This window comes from Gadus chalcogrammus, chromosome 22, assembly GCF_026213295.1.
Source record: "Gadus chalcogrammus isolate NIFS_2021 chromosome 22, NIFS_Gcha_1.0, whole genome shotgun sequence".
Lineage (NCBI taxonomy): Eukaryota > Metazoa > Chordata > Actinopteri > Gadiformes > Gadidae > Gadus > Gadus chalcogrammus.
This window is the reverse complement of record NC_079433.1, coordinates 14,577,456-14,597,080: the sequence shown is the minus strand read 5'-3', so window position 1 is coordinate 14,597,080 and position 19,625 is coordinate 14,577,456. Positions and strand designations below refer to the sequence as shown.

Below are 19,625 nucleotides of genomic sequence, written 5' to 3'. Positions count from 1 at the left end.
AATTAGGACGGCCAAATGAGCTCTCTCTCTCTCTCTCTCTCTCTCTCTCACTCACTCACTCACTCACTCACTCACTCACTCACTCACTCACTCACTCACTCACTCACTCACTCACTCACTCACTCACTCACTCACTCACTCACTCACTCACTCACTCACTCACTCACTCACTCACTCACTCTCTCACTCTCTCACTCTCTCACTCTCGCTCTTGCTCGCTCTCTCTCTACCTTTTTCTCTATCTCATTAGATACACACACACACACACACTGGACATATGAAACACTTTTTTTATTAACTTGGCAATGGCAATACATTAAACATTGGCTTAATGTTGTTCGCCACATATATCATCTTCAATTGAACATTAAACACATGCGTGGGCACACACAGACAGGCAAACGCACACGCACACACACCTTAAGCTTGTGTTAATTATCCAGCATTAATAAGCACTTGGACTGAAACTAAGCTTGATAAAACCACTAACGACAAAGGAGATGTGGCTCTCCCTCGCTCTCGCTCTCGTTCTCGCTTTTCTCTCTCCCCCTCTCTCTCTCTCTCTCTCCCTCTCTCTCTCTCTCTGTCTTTGTCTTTGTCTCTGTCTCTGTCTTTCTCTCTCTCTCTCTCTCTCTCTCTCTCTCTCTCTCTCTCTCTCTCTCTCTCTCTCTCTCTCTCTCTCTCTCTCTCTCTCTCTCTCTCTCTCTCTCTCTCTCTCTCTCTCTCTCTCTCTCTCTCTCTCTGTCTGTTTTCTAATGCCACCTATAAATCACATAGTAATTATTACTTCATTAGCGTGTTATCCTCTGATTCACTACAACCATATTTCAAAAACACACCTTGAAGGAACCGGTTATTATCAGCTTGTCACTGTTGCCATGGCGACGACTCTTTTACCCCAGGCCCCCTCCAAGCTGGTGGTCGATTTATGGCAAAGCAGGGAGGGGGGGGGGGGGGGGGGTGGGGGGGTGAAGGTGTATTTTGGAGTATCACCATATCCAGGACATATATGAGACACTATGCTAATGTATGAATCTCTGTTTGCCCTTGGTTCGTTTATTTGTTTCTCTCCGCAAACAAAACTGCACTATGCTGGACTATCCATATGGATGGTCAACTGAAGAGGCAGTAAACTGTATACCAAGTATCTCTCAGAACTAACCAGTACCCAGCCAGCATCAAGGTGTCATTTCACCTCTATCTTAATCCTTTTATCTTAAACTCACTACCTGTGTGTGTCTGTGTGTGTGTGTGTGTGTGTGTGTGTGTGTGTGTGTGTGTGTGTGTGTGTGTGTGTGTCTGTGTGTCTGTGTGTCTGTGTATGTGCACGCCACGGCACGTGTATGTTTGAATTTGTGTGTGTGTGTGTGTGTGTGTGTTTGTGTGTGTGCGTGTTTAAGTATTTACATGTGTAGGCGTGGGTGTGGTGACTAAGGCTAAGCTGGTCTCGTGTCTCAAGGGGAGACTGGTCATCCTAATACAATACAATCAGTTCCTCCTACACACACAGAGGCACTCTGCTTGGCGATGGCACGCACACATACACAAACACAATGCCACACAACCCCCCCGCAGCTATACACCAACGCACGGCATACCCACTGCTTGTTATGACCGAAGCGGGCGTCAGGCGCAGGTATGGAGAGGGTCCGTTTCCGGGGGGATCACAGGGACCCATTAAGACGCCCGGTTCACGCTGTGTGTTCACAGCCCAGCAGTCAATACAGACGGCCGGTCGTGTTGCAATGTTTTGCGTCCTGCTGTGTTTTGTTGTGCATGTGCCGCGTCCGTGATCTAATCGACCACCTTATTGATGTCCTGCCATGTATCTCTTTACCCGACCCCTGTAATTACACATTCAAAATGTCTAAATCCTCTTTCAAATGTGGCCTGTGGGTGAGCAGGGCTCGGACCGGGGGGTGGTGGAACAAGCCAGTTGACCTGTGTTCTCTCTCTTCTTCTTCGGCGGTGTTGTGTGAGCAGGCGCTCAGAGGAGGAGGTGGACATGGACAAGGTGACGGCTGCCATGGTGCTGACCAGCCTCTCCACCAGCCCATTGGTCAGGAGCCCGCCCGTCAAAGTCGGCGGTGAGTACCCCACTACCCACTTCCCCATGTCCCGCCCACCACATAAAGGATCTGATCACATTCCGCTTCCCCACCCAAAAAAAACCTGGAGAACCCCCGCATCTATCTCGCTTTTTTACGGATTAAATGGCTGAAAGGCAACTTTTCTTCGGCCTCATTTACTGTTCAGCCTTCCGTGTCCGACCGTCAAACAAACCAAAGAATCATGGAAACAAGCATGGATTTGGAACAAATCGTTGCCTTCAAAATAGCTAATAGCCCCCACCACGTAGGCAGCGGGAGGGGCCTGGTCCCATGTAGATCTGTAATGGCATTACATTGTTCTCCTCCATGGGGTCATCGCACTCGGTTGAGTGTACATGTTGATACATCGCTGCCTCCTGCCGTGCTTCCCCCCCCTGCCGTGCAGAACCCCCATGCACTCGGGGTTCTGCCAACGGGATTGGTTCCGGTGTTGGGAGGAGGGCCACCCGGGGTGGCCCTCCTCCCAACACCGGAACCAATCCCGTTGGCAGAACCCCGAGTGCATGGGTTTTGAGTGGCGTATCGACTCTACATTGCACTGGACAGAGGTCCAAACCGCTGCCGTCAAACGCAATCTCGGTGGAAACCGCCCGGTAACTCCGCGCAACCCCCCCCCCCCCCCCCCCCCCAATGAAATCAGATGCCGCTGATGCACAGACACGCAGCTCTGCCATTCAAGGCGTGTCTGTGTGTGTCTGTGTGTGTCTGTGTGTGGGCGTTGTAGCCCGCACACAGAAGAAGCGCTATATGTTCCCATTGCTTCATGCCCACATGATGCAATAATGTGTGTAGGATGTCATGGGCCGTATACTACATGCAACATGTACATGTTATCTGCTGGAAACGGCCCACCACATGTTCCGTACAAAAATACGTATTTATTTTGAGTATGTTCCAATTGTCAACATAATCTGGATCATTCTGCACCTCAACATGTTTATTTATATACCTGCAGCTTTGTTATATATTTGTTTTTACTGCACCAAGAAACCTGATTATTGTAGGTTTTTGAATCTGTATCATCTTCTGCTCTCGATACAAGCAACTTTGGTTTTGGCCTTTTTGTCTGGATGGAGATCAAAGCATAATGCTTGAAGGTTCAAACGGAAAGTTCACTTGTTTCTTTCAACAATTCTAACAAGAAAATGAAATGCAGTTTGAAGGCTCTCTGCAAATTCCTCCCTCAATTATTTATTCAACACAAATCGAACACACCTCACACACATTTAATTGTCTTTGTCGCTCTCATTTCTCATTATGTCTCTTTGGCGCGTGTGCCATTTGTTTAAACAAACACACACATGCACACACATACACAGACACATATCATGACAAATACAATCATACACAACAGCTCACATTCCTTTTCTCTACCTTTTAGAAAATCCATTTCTCTTTGCGTGGAGAAAGGAAACCTTTGATCCAAAAACAACCCAATGGAATACAAGACTAGAAAGTGTCCTATTCTATTTTGTGGCACAGTCAGTGGTGTTGGCGGGTTTCCCTTTTGTGTGAAGTGTAAATAGAGCCGTCAGCCCTGAATAGTGTCTTGCTTTTCCATCAAACATGGATCAGCCTCCCAGGCCTTCAATAGCGCTGTGTTGTCTGCAAACATGAACATAGAAACTTTGTGCTTGGTCTAATAACTGTCTTTACTTTTTATTCTGTCATCTTTCACCCTTTCTTGCTCCTTCCTCCTCATAACTCCTTCTCTCCTCTCTCCTCTCCTCCACTCCTCATCTGCTCCTCTCTCCTCTCTCCTCCTCCCCATCTCCTTTCTCCTCCTCTCTCCTCTATCCTTCTCCACCCTTCCCCTTTCCTCTCCCCTCTCCCCCTCCTCTGCTCCCCCCCCTCCTCCAGAGGCCCTGGTGGGCTCCTGGAAGGACCCGGGCTCCGCGGGGCCCCTGGCCCCGTCCAGCTACAGCTCGTCGGGGGGCTACTGGAGCTGGTCGGCCCCCAGCGACCAGTCCAACCCCTCCACGCCGTCGCCGCCCCTCTCCGCCGACAGCTGCAAGCCCTTCAGGGTGCCCAGCCTGGGGAACGGCGGCGGGGGGGCCCCGGGGCCCGAGGACCCCAGTCTGGACGACCAGGACGGCAGCAGCCTGCTGTTTGACGAGCCCATCCCACGCAAGCGCAAGGTGAGAGAGAGAGAGAGAGAGTGAGAGAGAGAGAGAGAGAGAGAGAGAGAGAGAGAGAGAGAGAGAGAGAGAGAGAGAGAGAGAGAGAGAGAGAGATGGATACAGATAGATGGTTCTTTCAGGAAATTGCACTTTAAGCAGCAGCAGCAAACACCATGTTACAAATAGAATCAGAGTTTAAAACAAGTAATAAGGTGCAAAAAGTACAAAATGCTAAAAGCTAAAGATATATATGAAATAATAATATCCAAGAAGAATACGATACAAGGCGATATTTACCTGATCAAACAGTGAATAAAAAGAAAGGAAATTGGAGGAGACGTACGGCAGTGATTGGCCGCCTTCAGTTTGTTCCCCTTAGTGAGTCAGGGGGAACTATGGGGGGGCCTTTCGGAGAGATGAGTGGTTCGGAAGGACCAACAGCAACTGTTTGAAGCAACATGAAAACAAGCACGCCATGGCGTTTGGACCAAGAGAGGTTTCCACATCTCTTTGAACTGTTGTGGAGCTCCAGACCCTGTTATTCACTTATTGGGACGACCCATGCGGACGAGTTGCCTCTCTCCTCCAGTGACGGAGGCTCTTGCCAGCGCTGTCCGCCGATAGAGGGGGTTGATTGCTTCTACATTTGGGCAGCACGGTAACCCACGACGCACACTCACCCGTCCGTCTACAAACCACACCGCCAGCCTCGGGCTCCGTCCATCACTCCTCTCCAAGTCAGCCCCGGTCCTTACTGAAGGCTTAGTTATGCTGCCACGTTGACAAGGGGGTTGACAGACCCCTTCACGTCCTTGCGGGACCCTCCTTGTGTCCACCGCCATGGACGGACTTGTGCGTCCCGAAAATTGTAACCTTCCGCCGAGGCGACGCAGCAGCAGGGGTGATTGGTTCGCTAACTACAACCTGAGGCAGTTTCACGACTGCGTCGGAGCGTCTGCGTGGTCATCGCGTCGCCGTGGAACCCTAACTGAGCCCTGAGACTCTTCCCTCTCCTTACCTCCGTCTCGTTTTCCCTCCAGGTCCCTGCGCGTCCCGCTTCATTCCGCCCTTCGTATCCTCTTCGTTCACTCCTCTCCTCCGCCCTTCCACCTACCTTGACGCCTCTCCCCTTGCTCCCCACGTCCTCCCGTGACGCGTTTGGCCCTTCATAATTACTTTTCAGCCTGCGCTGATGTCCGCTGTGCATTGGCGCTTAATGATGTTAATACAGACGCCCGGCGGACCGACCAAACGGGGGAGGGAGGGGAGGGGAGGTAACTCTCCTCCAACAAATGAGCTCTCTCTCTCTCTCTCTCTCTCTCTCTCTCTCTCGCGCTCTCTCTCTCTCTCTCGCTCTCGCTCTCTCTCGCTCTCTCTCTTGCCCTCTCTCATTTGCTCTCTCTCTCTTTTGCCCCCTCTCTCTCTCTCTCTCTCTCTCTCTCTCTTCTCCTGGGGAAATCGATAAAGACCCCCGCCTGGCGGGAGAGATGCATTAATTTGTGGCTTATCGCGGCTGTGTGAAGCATGGAGGAGCAGACAGAGAGGAGTGTGGGGGTGGGGGAGAGAGAGAGGAGCTAGGAGGTCGGGGAGATGGAATGGATCCAGGCAACAGGGAAGGGAGAGGAGGAGGAGGAGGGAATGAGCTGAAGGAGGGGTGAAGGGATGGTTGGGGGACAAAGCAAAGAGGAGCCTTCATGGGAAACAGGTTTTACACTTGCGGATATGAAATTACTGGCATGCACAGGTACACACACACGCACACACACTCACACTCACACTCACACTCACACACACAGGCATAGTTACAGGCACAGGCATACACTGACACACTTGCACACAGGGACAAACACATAGAAACAAGCATGCACACACACACACACACACACACACACACACACACACACACACACACACACACACACACACACACACACACACACACACACACACACACACACACACACACACACACACACAGCAGGTTTCAGATGGAAATGCTCCACAAACCCCCTTCTTGTGCGCCCGTCTTTTCTTGGTAAGACAAAGACGGGCCAGTGCTCCCCATTCAATTAATTGCACAATTCTTCTCCAAAGAGCGTAACACACACACACCCACACACACACACACACAGACTTAACAATGCACGGGGGACAGAGAGATGATTGTTGTGTGTGCGCACAGGTCTGAGCAGAAGGGCTGGGGAGAGGGGGGGGCGGTGGATAAAAAAACATCCAAATTAAATAGCGAGCCTCCACAATGGCTTGACAGACAGGCTCATAACAGCAGTTTTCTAAAAGGCCCTCTGAGCCGAGGGCTTTGGAGCCGTCTTAGCACGGCCAAACCTCTGAGGAGGCCGGGACAGAATCACCCAAACAATGGCCGTCTCCTCCGCGGCCCGGAGAAACATCTAATTACAGTTGGCCGATGGAAGACACAAGAGTTGCACTCGCTGAAGACCACTGTCGAGTGAATGTATCTTGGCCCCATCCTCCTCCTCCTCCTCCTCCTCCTCCTCCTCCTCCTCCTCCTCCTCCTCCTCCTCCTCCTCCCTCGGTTCTGATGATAGATGACAAGGGAGAGAGGGATGCAACCTTCGTCAGGCTTCAACGGCTCTGAAAAATGGTTAAATGGCGGCTCGCTTTCACTGAGGGGGGAGTACTGTCGGGAGGAGGATTCTGAGAAATGACTGTTCGACACTCATTATGTTACACATGCTCACGAGCGAGAGTTAATAAGGGCTCCCGGTGAGTTCACTCCGAACCCCGAGGTACTTTGAGGAGTTTCTCTCAAATTGGTCTGCTCTCAAAGGGGTTTGTAGTTTCTGGTTGGTTTGAACCCGGATAGTGTGAATATGTTAAATGACCTCAAATATACTGTGAGACACAATCGGACTAGTGGCTCTAATCGCTCTACATCAAGGAATTATATATCGTTTCTCGAAACAAAATCTTTGATAAAATATCAATGATGAGCCTTGAATTCTAATGTGTGAGGCATTTAAAGGAACATGGTGATGAACTCTGAACTCTGTTTTTCTTCGCAGAACTCCATGAAGGTCATGTTCAAGTGTCTCTGGAAGAACTGTGGAAAGGTGTTGAGCACTGCAGCGGGCATCCAGAGACACATACGCACTGTGCACCTGGGGTGAGAGACACACACATACAAACAACAGCAACTCAGACAGACAGACAGACAGTCAGACATAAACAGACGCACTGTCCAACTAGGTTAAGAGTTACACGCGCATGCATGCACCCACACACATACACACACACATACACACACACACACACACACACATACACACTAATGCCTAGTTCCCCCCGAGCACTGCAGTGGGGTGTGGCTCGGTGCGTCTCGGAGCTGGACCGCTCGGTTACGCTAAATCGGGCTTGCGTTTGGCGTAATGCGCACACACATACGCACTGTCCAAATGGGTTGAGAGATGCACGCGCGTGCACACACACACACACACGTACACAGACACTGTCCACCTTTGCTAAGAGATCAACGCACACATACACACACACACACACACACACACAGACCTACACACACACACACAGACACATGCACATTAACAACACACACATACACACACAAACATTAACACAGACACACACACTGTCAACCTGGGGTAAGAGGTGAAATTACAGACACGCACAAACACGCACACGCACACACTCAACCTGGGGGAAAAGATTAACTCACGCACACACAGTACCCCCCCCCGCTGCCCCTTGCCCTCCCCATCAACCTGTCCCACTTCTAATCAGAGGCTGTCAAAACAAGGGATTAACGCAGGGAAAGATTATCGTCACGGCAACACTTGCTCTGGGCATGCGGGTGGGGCTGGAGGTTTGTGTGTGTGTGGGTGGTGTGTGTGTGTATGGCCGGCTGGGGGCTGATGGGGCGACCCAAATGGATGAGTGAGCTGCACCAAGGCTATCGTAGCGCAAACGCCAAGCATACTAGAGGCGCTCCCCAGGTCTCCATGTCCGTCCAGCAGTGGTTGGATCCACGGGGGTGTAGCACACGAGGATAACACAGCCTGGTACTATCTCATAGAGAAGGGGACTCAGCCTGGACCCGATTGGCCGTAGACATGGACCCTCAACCCGCGCTGGTCCCGGGCCTCGGATCCCCCCGGCGTCAGGTCCTGAACCCGGTGGAGACCTGTAATTCATACTGACATTCAACTACAGCCCGCCTGCTCCTCTCAGTGCACACACGCTCAGTCACACGCACGCACGCACACTTACACATGTTCACACACACACACACACACAAATACTCACACACACACACACACACACACACACACACACACACACACACACACACACACACACACACACACACACACACACACACACACACACACACACACACCCCGCGGCGGTCTGATAAGCGGGCTGACAGTGATGTGGAGCAACACCGACACAAGGTGCCTTAAAAAACGGGCTTGACGTAATGGAGCAGATCCTGAGGCCCCGCCCCCTACCAAGTCCAGGTCCCCTCTGGGGCCCCTCCCCCTACCTAGACCAGGTCCTCTGAGGCCCCGCCCCCTACCTAGTCCAGGCCCTCTGAGGCCCCGCCCTCCACCTAGTCCAGTGCCGTGTTCCAATATCCATACTATCCGTACTTACTAGCCTAAGTTTGAGTACGTAGGGCGTTCCGATTCAGATCGGGCGAATATAAGTGTACTGAAAGGACCCGGACGGTGTACTCAAAACGGTCAAATCGCGAAGTGTGTGGCGATGTACACTTTTCGTACTCAACGGCAGCCATCTTAGCTACGTAGAGGAAGAAGACGGAGCCAGGCTGAGCCAAAGTCGGCGCATTTTCCCCATAGCCTGCATTAATAGAGACATTTGGTTGTTTTTATAGCTTTTATAGCTTTCTATAGCTGCTAGGCGTAAAGAGTTCACCGTTCAAAGCGGGATGTTTATTGCGGGGGAGGAGCCACGGCGGCAGTCGTGATCGTAATTTCCGGTTAGTGCACCACGGAGTATTCCATTTGGAACAACACTGACATCTGAAAATTAACGCACTTAAGAGTGCGGATAGTTTACTTTGTTTAAGTGTACTCATGGAAGCATGGATATCGGAACACGGCACAGGTCTCCTTAATCAATGCACAACAGCTTGTAGGGTCCTGACTGGGTTGTATCAAGGCCCTCAGACACCCAGGATGACCCTAACCCTAACCTCCACTGCAGCCCCTCCTGTTATCCTGGGCTCCACGTTGGCCTTACTATATACCTGATTCCTATATCTGTATCTTTGATATCCCCTCCCACACGCATTGACCTTCATCCTCCCCCCCCCTCCCCCCTCCTACCCCCTCCCCTCTCCCCCCTCCCCCCTCCCCCCCCTGCTCCTGCTCCTGTCGCCAGGCGGAACTGCGACTCGGACTGGAGCGACGGCGAGGAGGACTTCTACTACACGGAGATCAAGCTGAACACAGACGAGGGCCTGGGCGGCCCCTCCCCCGCCACGCCCTCTGTCCTCTCCCCTCCGCTGCCCCCTCACCCCCACCCTCCTCCCCTCTCCCACCTCCCCCCCGCCGCCGGCCCCGCCCAGCCCAGCGGCGGCGGCGACGCCCACCGCTCCCCCGCACAGAACAGCATCGGCATCTCCGTCGCCAAGGACAACCACGGCGGCGTCTGCAACGGCCGGCTCGGAGGGGGAGGGGGGGGCGGGGCCACGCCCCTGAGTCGCTCGGCGCCCAGCGCGCTCTACCTCATACACGCCGACCACGCCTACCAGGTGGGGGGGTGTGTGTGTGTGTGTGTGTGTGTGTGTGTGTGTGAGTGTGTGTGTGTGTGTGTGTGTGTGTGTGTGTGTGTGTGTGTGTGTGTGTGTGTGTGTGTGTGTGTGTGTGTGTGTGTGTGTGTGTGTGTCTGTGTCTGTGTCTGTGTCTGTGTCTGTGTTTAAATACTACTACTACTAATGCTACTGTTGAGGAAGATGATGATTCGAGGGCTTTGTAATGCTCAGAGTTTGATGTATAGCTTGAACACAGAGGTAAACAGGCGTCCTGTTATTCTTAGTCTTTGTTCTCCTGCACCCAACGGTCATCATTTAGCCACTAACCCAACCCCGCAGGAACTGAGCTAAAGTGACGCTCTTAAAACTCCTCTTTTAACTGCCCAGTCAGTCCTGCTTACCTTGTTTGTAACCCCCCCACACACACACACAGACACACACACACACACACACACACACACACACACACACACACACACACACACACACACACACACACACACACACACACACACACACACACACACACACACACACACACGCGCACACACGTCAGTAAGTAGTGATTTGAGTTCATCTATGTATTGAGTTGCTGGGGCCACTGAGCCTCCACTGTGGGTGATTGATCCAGAGTTGACTGACTGGCTCCTCCCTCCCCCCCGGCCCCCAGGCCACCGCCCCGGTCTCCATCCCCTCGGCCGACAGCGGCGGTGGGGGTCCGGCCGTCGGCAGCTTCACCCCCACCAACAGCTTCAGCATCTCCTGGCAGTCCCCGCCCGTCACCTTCACCGGGAACTCGGTGAGCGCTCTGCCCGCTCAGCCCCGGGCGGGACCTTTGCATGTCCTTTACTTTGAATAAGACCCCCGTGTGTGAGCATAGCAAGGTAAAGGACTGAGTACGCCAGTGAGGGCATGATATGTTGTTCCCTTCAAACCGGCTCGCGCCTTAAGGAAATTAAATGAAATCTGAATATGTTTAAAAGCTTGTGCTAAATGAATAAGTAGTTGGCCTGAATAGTGAAAACAGTTCATATAAATCTTTTAAGAGCTAAGGTACGCTAAGGTAGAATGCCTGCTTCAATCGCGAAACTAAAAGTCCATGACAAATATACGGGAAGCCAAATTATGATCCAAGTTGAATGCACTACTGAACTCTTCGCTGTACATCCTCCCAAGCCGTCTCCCCCCCTCCTCCTCCCTCCCTCCTGGCTCATGGCCGGTGTTTACTCCTCAGGTGTCCCCCTGTAAGAGCCAGAGCTTCAGTGAGCAGCGGCCACAGACCATCGCCGTGCTGTCCTCCCCGCCCAGAGCCACGGCCGCCATCAGGTACTGAGGCCACGCCCCCCCCACTTGATGTTTCAGATGATCTGGTTAGCGATCCACAAGCCCCTCCTTAGCCCCCTTCGGCGCTAAAGCTACAGTCATGGGAGCGCACACTGCTTGCTGGGAAGAGCTTATCTTGTTAGCAAAGGTGACATAGCCCCCTTCCAAATGGGCTTATGCTAAAGTCATGCTAGCTCACGCCACTTGTTTTGGTTTGACCTTGTGAGCACTGGTCCTGTGTAGCTCAACGTAATGGGATCGCTTTGGAATATACATTTGTCTGAGTATTCTCCATATATGGCGGGTATTTGGTGAACAACATTGACCTTCTTGAAGGCTTCTATGAATTAATGATGCAATTCTGTTTATTACAAAAGCCTATTTTGGTAGAAAGTACAGTTTGAAATTGACTCTTGAGATGTATTGTTTGTAATAGCCCCCTAGTTTCCATAAGCCTAGTAAGCCTTAAAAAGAAACTTAGCTGCTGTCATTGTTCAGTTTCCAATGTAGATCCAGGGTCTCACAATGGAGGAAATACAACCCAGTGTTAGTGTTACTCTCTCTCGTAGCTTAGGGATTATATTTTGGATAGCTTACTTTTACCACTTGCCTTGTTCTACCTGAACTCATTCTTGGATAGCCACTCGGCAACTACAAAACATTGGGTGGGGTTCTTCATATGTCGCTCTGATGCTGGGCAAAACGTAAATGTGTAGCGATAGGCTTTGGTTGTCAGTCATGATGTCACTCACTCAACATTTGCTGTGCTATTCTTGCTCTCTCCCTCCCCCCCGCCCTCCCTCCCCCCTGCCATCCTTCCCTCCCTCTGTCTCTCTCTCCCTCCCTCCCTCCCTCTCCCCCTCTCCCTCCCCCCTGCCCTCCCATTCCCTCCCTCCCTCCCTCCCTCTCTCTATCTCCCCCTCTCCCTCCCCCCTTCCCTCCCCTTCCCACCCTCCCTCCCTCCCTCCAGCCGGAAGGTGCGTGGAGAGGGTAAGAAGTGCCGGAAGGTGTACGGGATGGAGAACCGAGACATGTGGTGCACAGCCTGCCGATGGAAAAAAGCCTGCCAGAGATTCACCGACTGAGGCTCCGCCGTGCCCACCACAGAACCAACTCACCCCGCCTCCACGACGCCCCCGACCCCCGGGGCTTTGGCCTCCTGGGAATGGGCTGGGGGGAAGAAGTGTGACGACCAACATTCTGCATGCTCATCATCCCTCGACATTTGTGTCAATATCTGGCTTCGCCCCCTTAAGCTCCCGCCTACTGCTACTCTGCACCAATCCCGTGGTTGAAGAAACCAAAGGGGCAGCCGGGTCCACCAATAGCATTCCCCGTCCAGGTTGCCCCGGTGCTTTATGCCCGTCCTTCCTTCCTTCCTTCCTTCCTTCCTTCCTTCCTTCCTTCCTTCCTTCCTTCCTCCCTACCTTCCTTCCGTCCTTCTCTCCTTCCCCGGACTTCGGGGAAAACCCACGTGCAGCTAAACAGGGGAAGAAAAAGAACCGAATTGACGCATATCTGCGGTTTTATATTGTTTTTGGAGTTTTGTGCTGTATCTTTCTATGTAACTCTCCCATCTGTTCTTCAATGGAAAGTATACAAAGTGAAGTTCAGAAGTAGTTACGAAACCTTTTGGTCCATAGAACTCAAGAAGGCAAGTGAGGTCTTGGCTTGAGTGTTGTTTTGTCCGAGGTGGCGGTGGTGAAGGAGGAGAGGCTTCCCTCTTCTCGCCTCCCCGTGTCCCACTCTTTATAGTGGGCCATTTCTAACCCCCCGCCCCTTTTGCAGCTTCTGTGGCTCAGCACAGGACGGTGTGGGTCACAGGATGGAGGGCCGGGGGGCAAGGTGTAGTCATAGACCCAGCCGGAGGCCACAGGACATACCATAATGAATGATCAACGAAAAAGACTCCATATACAAACACAAAATATTCCATTTCCAGTCAGGGAAGGCAGATGGTACAGACCGCAGCAGACTGCACGCGGACACAACCGGTACTATTTTATATCTCTTTCACTTTTCTAACTGAATTTGTTTGTCTTTTTTTTGTATCAGGAATGTGATTTTAAAAGACAGCAAAAAAAATAATCTGCAAGAAAAACTGGTCAATACAGCACCACTCACAAATGAACCGTTTCTCACACGTCACACAAAAACAATATGTCACAACCAAAATGTACTCTCTGTTCTTGGTATCCTTTAATGAGTCTGTGTACCATGGTGTTCTATTGTTTTTTCTTTTGTTATTTCGGCTGTGTCCAATTAGTCAGCTCAACCGGAGGGGGCAGGGGGAAAGGCTCATAACCAAAAGTAAGGCACTTGCACTGTCTGTGTGTTTGTGCGTGTGTTTGTGTGTGTGTGCGTGTGCCTGTGTGTGTGTGTGTGTGTGTGTGTGTGTGTGTGTGTGTGTGTGTGTGTGTGTGTGTGTGTGTGTGTGTGTGTGTGTGTGTGTGTGTGTGTGCCTGTGTGTGTGTGTGTGTGCCTGTGTGTGTGTGTGTGTGCCTGTGTGTGTGCGTGTGTGTGATGGAGCACTTCTAGAGAGTTGATAACCTCTTGTTACTCCCATCATGCCCTGGATATTGTGATCACCAAGCTAGTAGAGGAACTCAGACATTAAGGAAGCCTAACATAAAATGCACTCTGTTTTAAGAACAGTGGCTCTTTGACTAGCTCTAACTCACATTGTTAACAGACTTAAAGTGTCATGCAATGGTGAAATGGTCAAAACTAGCTTTTATCACTGGTCTCCATGTCGGCAAAAACATTTTTTCAAGGCAATCTCCATTGTGATTTCAAAATTGAGTGATCTTGACGAGCATCCACAGCACGTTCAGTACCGTAGGAATAAGCATAATGAATCATGCTGCTTCAAATATTGTCCAACCTTTCCCTGGGAATCTATGAAAAAACAGAATCATACCAAAATATGAACTGACCTTAGTGTATTTACTGACCTTAGATGATGTCCTTTTCTCCTCCGGGCTTTGATTTTGTGACATGCTCGTAATGTTGTGAAACGGTTGGAAATGTAGTATACAATGCAAAGAGAAATCTTATCAACATCTGATAATGGTTATACTATATACTATACTGGTTATACATGGATTTGTTTATCCAACCTTTTCTCTCAAATTCATGAATTTTTGCACAATTTCTAGCACATCTAAATCAAAATAGGTCGCCCAAGAAGCCAACACCAGCCATTAAACTCGAGGGGCTTAGCCTCCTCAAACCATCGCTTCCCTCCTCACACCGACAACGCTTTCTGTGTTCACTGTTTATCTTTTATTTCAATAGAGATATGTCAAGCTAGTATTTTCTCAAAATCTCTTGTCTGCCACACATTGAACCGAGAACTTCTCGTACTTGAGAGTTCAGTGGAGGTTTACTCTCACAGCGGGAAATTGGAGAAGCCTAAAAGTCCTCTCTTCATCCGTTATGTTGTGTTTTCTTCCATGTCGTTACTCTATTTTGAAATATTTCTGAATATTTCAAAATGATCTTGCCATTATGTGAACGTATTGTTGCTTAAGAAGATTAAGACAAATATATATATATATATATATACTTAGAGAAAGAAAAATAGTATAAAATACAACTTTGGACTTGAAGGTAAATCCGAAAAGAGGCATGTTTTTTTTCTGTTTTTTTTTTTTAACCCTTGCATACCTACATGTATATATATATATATGTTTTGTTTAATTTTCATTTTCTCCTGAAAAGGAGATTTCCTGGCCAATTAAACCAGTTTCTATTTCCAACAGAGGAATGGTCACACACACACACACCCCTAAACACACACACACAAACACACACACACACACACACACACACACACACACACACACACACACACACACACACACACACACACACACACACACACACACACACACAACCACAGGGACATTCATGCAAAAAGACACGTATCTGAAACAATGTTTGGCCAAAACCTTTATCTTATTCCTCCCAAATCACTCCTCACCGAGCTACACAGTCCCATTAGCAATTTACTTGACTGACAGCTCAGTGTGTGTGTGTCCATGTGCATTGTGTGTGTGCGCATCAAGGAGCCCCAGGGCTGGCTGGCCGCCCCTCTCCCCCCCCCACCCAAGGCACCAGTGTTTCAGTGTGGGCCCTGCAGTCGTCATCTCCCAGGGGATTCTCCGGCCGGTGGGATTGAACTGGTCGAGAGGCACCAGGGGGCTGTCCTAGAACGGTCTCCTGCTGCAGTCCAAACCGTTTGACCGGGGGACGAGAACATTCACCCACCATAAGCGATGTTTTGGGTGGATAATGCGGCATCCCTTTACGCTTTCCCCTCTCTGATTTCACCTTGGTTCAGTTCATTCCTTGTTGTTCCATTGCATCCAGCCGCGAGGCTCTTGTGTAACATTCCTGACGGTGCTTCATGGGTTGTGTTTATCAATGACTTGTCTTCCACCATACAGAACCTGTTGAGTCCAGTGTAAAGGCCCCGTGCTGGTAGGACAAGATATACGTATAAGGGCGTGGGTATTGTAAAAACCAGACGGCGTATCGGTAGAATGAAGTTCTGAAATGTTTCTCTAGTCGGCTCTGTGTTTGATTTGACAACTCAAATGAAAGATGAAGTGACGGTCAGCCTTAGTGGCCTCTCCGTACCAGACGGGGTCTTTGCTTCTGGACTGGTGCCTGCTTCTGTATTGGTTCTGTTCCCTTTCCAATGAATCAATGACCTGAGCAATGAGGCATTTTCAAGGCTCTTTTATTTTTGTATTTTTAACCTATTCCATTTCATAATCGGCTTATAATGGTGCTTCTAAAAGTCTCTACGAAACATTGTGTTTCTGTTTTTTTTTTGTTTGTTTGTTTCACACAGAGTTCCACTTCTATGTCTCCCATGCGTGCTGGTGATCACACTTGCAGCATACTCCATTTTGTACCCACTGTTACTCTGTAGAGCATGAAAATAAAAACACCTTAAGCTTACGTCTACCCAGTGTCCAGACAACCACTTTAGTCGACCCTAAAACACAAAACTTATTTTTTTCACTTTCCTTTCACTGCAGCGATTCTTTAGCTTGATTTTTATTTTCTTGAGTTTATTTTCCAGATGAATAGCTCTCATCGTTCCTCCTCCTACTTAAATTTCAGGATTTATTGTTGGCTGCAAGAACAAAACAAAAGGCCAACATTTATATTTACACGTTCAGTTAAATATTGTTGTACCTTTTCTACTTTAACTTATGTGCATGCTATGAATAAGAATGAAATATTCGAGGGGGACAAGTGAAATATCAAGCCTTCAATTATTCACATGCGGTGGATATAGCTGCAGGTGGGGGCCAACAATGAAATTAATTATGGAGGAACAGGAAAAAAAACTTTCCTGTTCTATTCAAACACAACTTGGATACCTGCCAACAGCAACTAGTCTATAACTAGAGAATAGTCAGAGCGTTAGTCATTGCCATATGCTGTAAACACTACAGCTGGCACAAACTCATCCAACAATACGTTCAAGGCATCCCCTGAATATATTTAACTGTCAAAAAAACACAGAAAGAATGAATTGATGAGGCTGGCACACCTACTGAACCATATGCTGACTATCATCCGAAGTCCCCATGAAGGCCTGACTTATTAAAGCCAGCCCACTAGGGAGGCCTTCGCTAGACTAACTCAACCCCAAACTACTCCAAACCATCGTTGTGTCTCGGGTGAGAGGGATGTGTCTCGGGTGAGTTTTAATACCAGTCTATCGGCCCCTTTAAAGATGCTAAACCGTAGACTCCAGATTTCTAATAAGATTAAAAATAAAAAGCGTTTTTTGCTACTCAATAATATAAGAGGTCAAAGTCATCAATTGTGAGTACCGCACACGTGTGTGTGTGTGTGTGTGTGTGTGTGTGTGTGTGTGTGTGTGTGTGTGTGTGTGTGTGTGTGTGTGTGTGTGTGTGTGTGTGTGTGTGTGTGTGCATTGTGTGGCCTCTCAGATAACGTCTTGCAGTGACTGCCCAAACACCAGTTGACAAGTTGACAGTTCTCATACCGCCATCTCCGCTCAGATTATTTTTCTTCTTCATATTTCATATCACCAGGGGTTGAGACTTCTGGGTGTGTTCTGGCAGCACACAGTCCGAGTCTAAAGCAATATAAGCTATAACCCAGAGACAATATCAGCGGATGTCACCATATTGTCATGATATGTCAGACATGTGTAAAAATTTAAAATGGGATAATAAAGGCTCCTTGTCCATCAAGATGGACTCCCGTGGCTCCAAAAGGGACTTAATAAGTTAGCCCTTCTGGTTTGGGAGGGGTGGTTATGTCTATGAGGATGGCTGGCTGCCCTTCGTCTGTGTTCACAGGACGCCTGAAGCAGGGGTCCTACGGGGGGTCCTTCTGGGTGAGCATGGCCCCCATTGGCCAACAGTGGCCCAGTTTCTTGGACCAGGCACGCATAACCTTGTGTGTTCTGCAGGATTGCAGGATAGCGTAGGTCAGCGTGGGCGGGTCGGCTCTGCGTCTCCTTCTCCCAGTGAATGTATCCCACCGTCTGTCATCGAGAAGCCTGTCACGCCTCACCCCAGTTTAACCTTGACTCCCCTCCCATACCTCCCAACACACACCCACACACCCTCGCCGCATGAGATCCAATTTCCCTACACACAGTTCACTTTAAATCATCTAGCAGACATTTTATGTAAACGTGGTTCGAGTAGACTTTCGGATATTTGAATGGCTTATCCGTCGCTTGAGAGCACTAGGGCGACTGTGAATAAAGCCCCAAAGCAGCATTGGCCAAGTTCATGCTACCTAGTTGCCGATAGACGTGTGGAAAGGTTTCCATGGCAACCGTGGTGACGGGCAGTTTATCTCCCCCCCCCAGCCCCGGTCGTGTCCAGCGAGCATCATGATTGGACGGAATTGTACTCAATAGAATTTCAATGAATATTCAAGAGGCAGGACACACAAAAGCGATATCAAAGCGGCTTCCCCACTTTTGGCCCTTGATCAGTTTATGAGGGATTTAGTTTTCCTTCCTCTTCCTTTTGACCTCGACCACGATGGAAGGTCGAGGACGAGCTCTGTGTACCCGGTAGCAGGACTGTAACATCTACCCGACGATGTGAGCGAACAGGAAGCCCTGAATGTGCCTTGGATTAGTATAGCGTTTGGTATAGCGTTAGCATAGCGTCTTCATAGCCTTGGCCCGTAACATCACATGGATACCGATGGGTTGGTTGTGTCTAGCTGTTGTCGCTGTCTTGGCCTTGCTAGTGCTGTAAGACACACACACACACACACACACACACACACACACACACACACACACACACACACACACACACACACACACACACACACACACACACACACACACACACAGACAGACATATACACACACATACCAGGGCCAGGGGAATAGCATTTTGTCGGATTGTTAAATGTTAAGTTTGGACTACTTTTAAATGTTTCTGGAAAGCGGTTATAGAAAAGGGGTTTGTATCATCTTAAGTGGCTTTTGTACTCTCTGTAAACTTGTACACAAACTTGTCTCTAATCGCACTCTGTTTGTTGGTTCCAATCTGATAACAATACTGCGGATCTGTGATTTCCTTTGTGTTTGTTTCTCTTTGTTTTCCCAAACATTGCTCTTTTTTTTTCCTATCCTTTTTTCAAAGGGCTTGTAGATAAGTATAGTTTGATGTTCTTTAAAAACGTGATTGTGGTGCAATCTTTCTAAATGTTTGGGAAATCAAGAAGAGTCTGTCTTTTCTCTGCCAACAGTTTGTAACAACCGGTCTGTGAGATGATCCATTCGGAGTACATTCCTGCTGGCTCATTTCCACAGGGGCCCTGAAAGTCACAACTTTCTGGGAGACTGAGGGAATTGATATCGCAGCATATTTGCTTCAATTCCCTTCATGGAAATAAGACTATAACTATGGCTATAATGAAACTGAAGATGCGTTTCACTACTTTGAAACATGGGCGATGAAGTCCCCTAAATATGAATTATGTTAAAATGAATATGCAAAACTAAAGGGCAGACACCTTTCCACCTTTTCTGAGTAGATCTTCTCACAGTCTGCCAAACCTAGAACGTAACTACGACGACCTCAACAAGTCGACCGCTGTCGCACTTTATTTTCTAAAACTGGTGTTCCTGTGGTGTATTTTTTTATAACTGCATGTGCATGCCACTTAGGAAACAAACAGTATTTATGAAATGTATGACTTTGTATTCATGTGTTGTTTGTGCCGTGGGATCCTTGATTGAAGGATTGTAATAGGGTCTCTCTCTCTCTC

General features: G+C 49.2%; 1 protein-coding gene across 1 annotated transcript in view; it reads left to right on the top strand.

Moving 5' to 3' along the window:
• The window catches only part of znf704 (zinc finger protein 704), a 46,396-nt gene extending 32,307 nt beyond the window's left edge, over positions 1–14,089 (top strand). Inside the window, exons 3-10 of the mRNA XM_056583137.1 lie at positions 1,984–2,087; positions 3,972–4,249; positions 7,276–7,376; positions 9,632–9,843; positions 9,928–10,004; positions 10,675–10,803; positions 11,239–11,330; positions 12,298–14,089. Coding sequence (XP_056439112.1) covers positions 1,984–2,087; positions 3,972–4,249; positions 7,276–7,376; positions 9,632–9,843; positions 9,928–10,004; positions 10,675–10,803; positions 11,239–11,330; positions 12,298–12,412 — 1,108 coding nt within the window. The 3' untranslated portion in view covers positions 12,413–14,089. The remainder of the gene's footprint in view (positions 1–1,983; positions 2,088–3,971; positions 4,250–7,275; positions 7,377–9,631; positions 9,844–9,927; positions 10,005–10,674; positions 10,804–11,238; positions 11,331–12,297) is intronic.
• Positions 14,090–19,625: the final 5,536 nt, after the last annotated feature.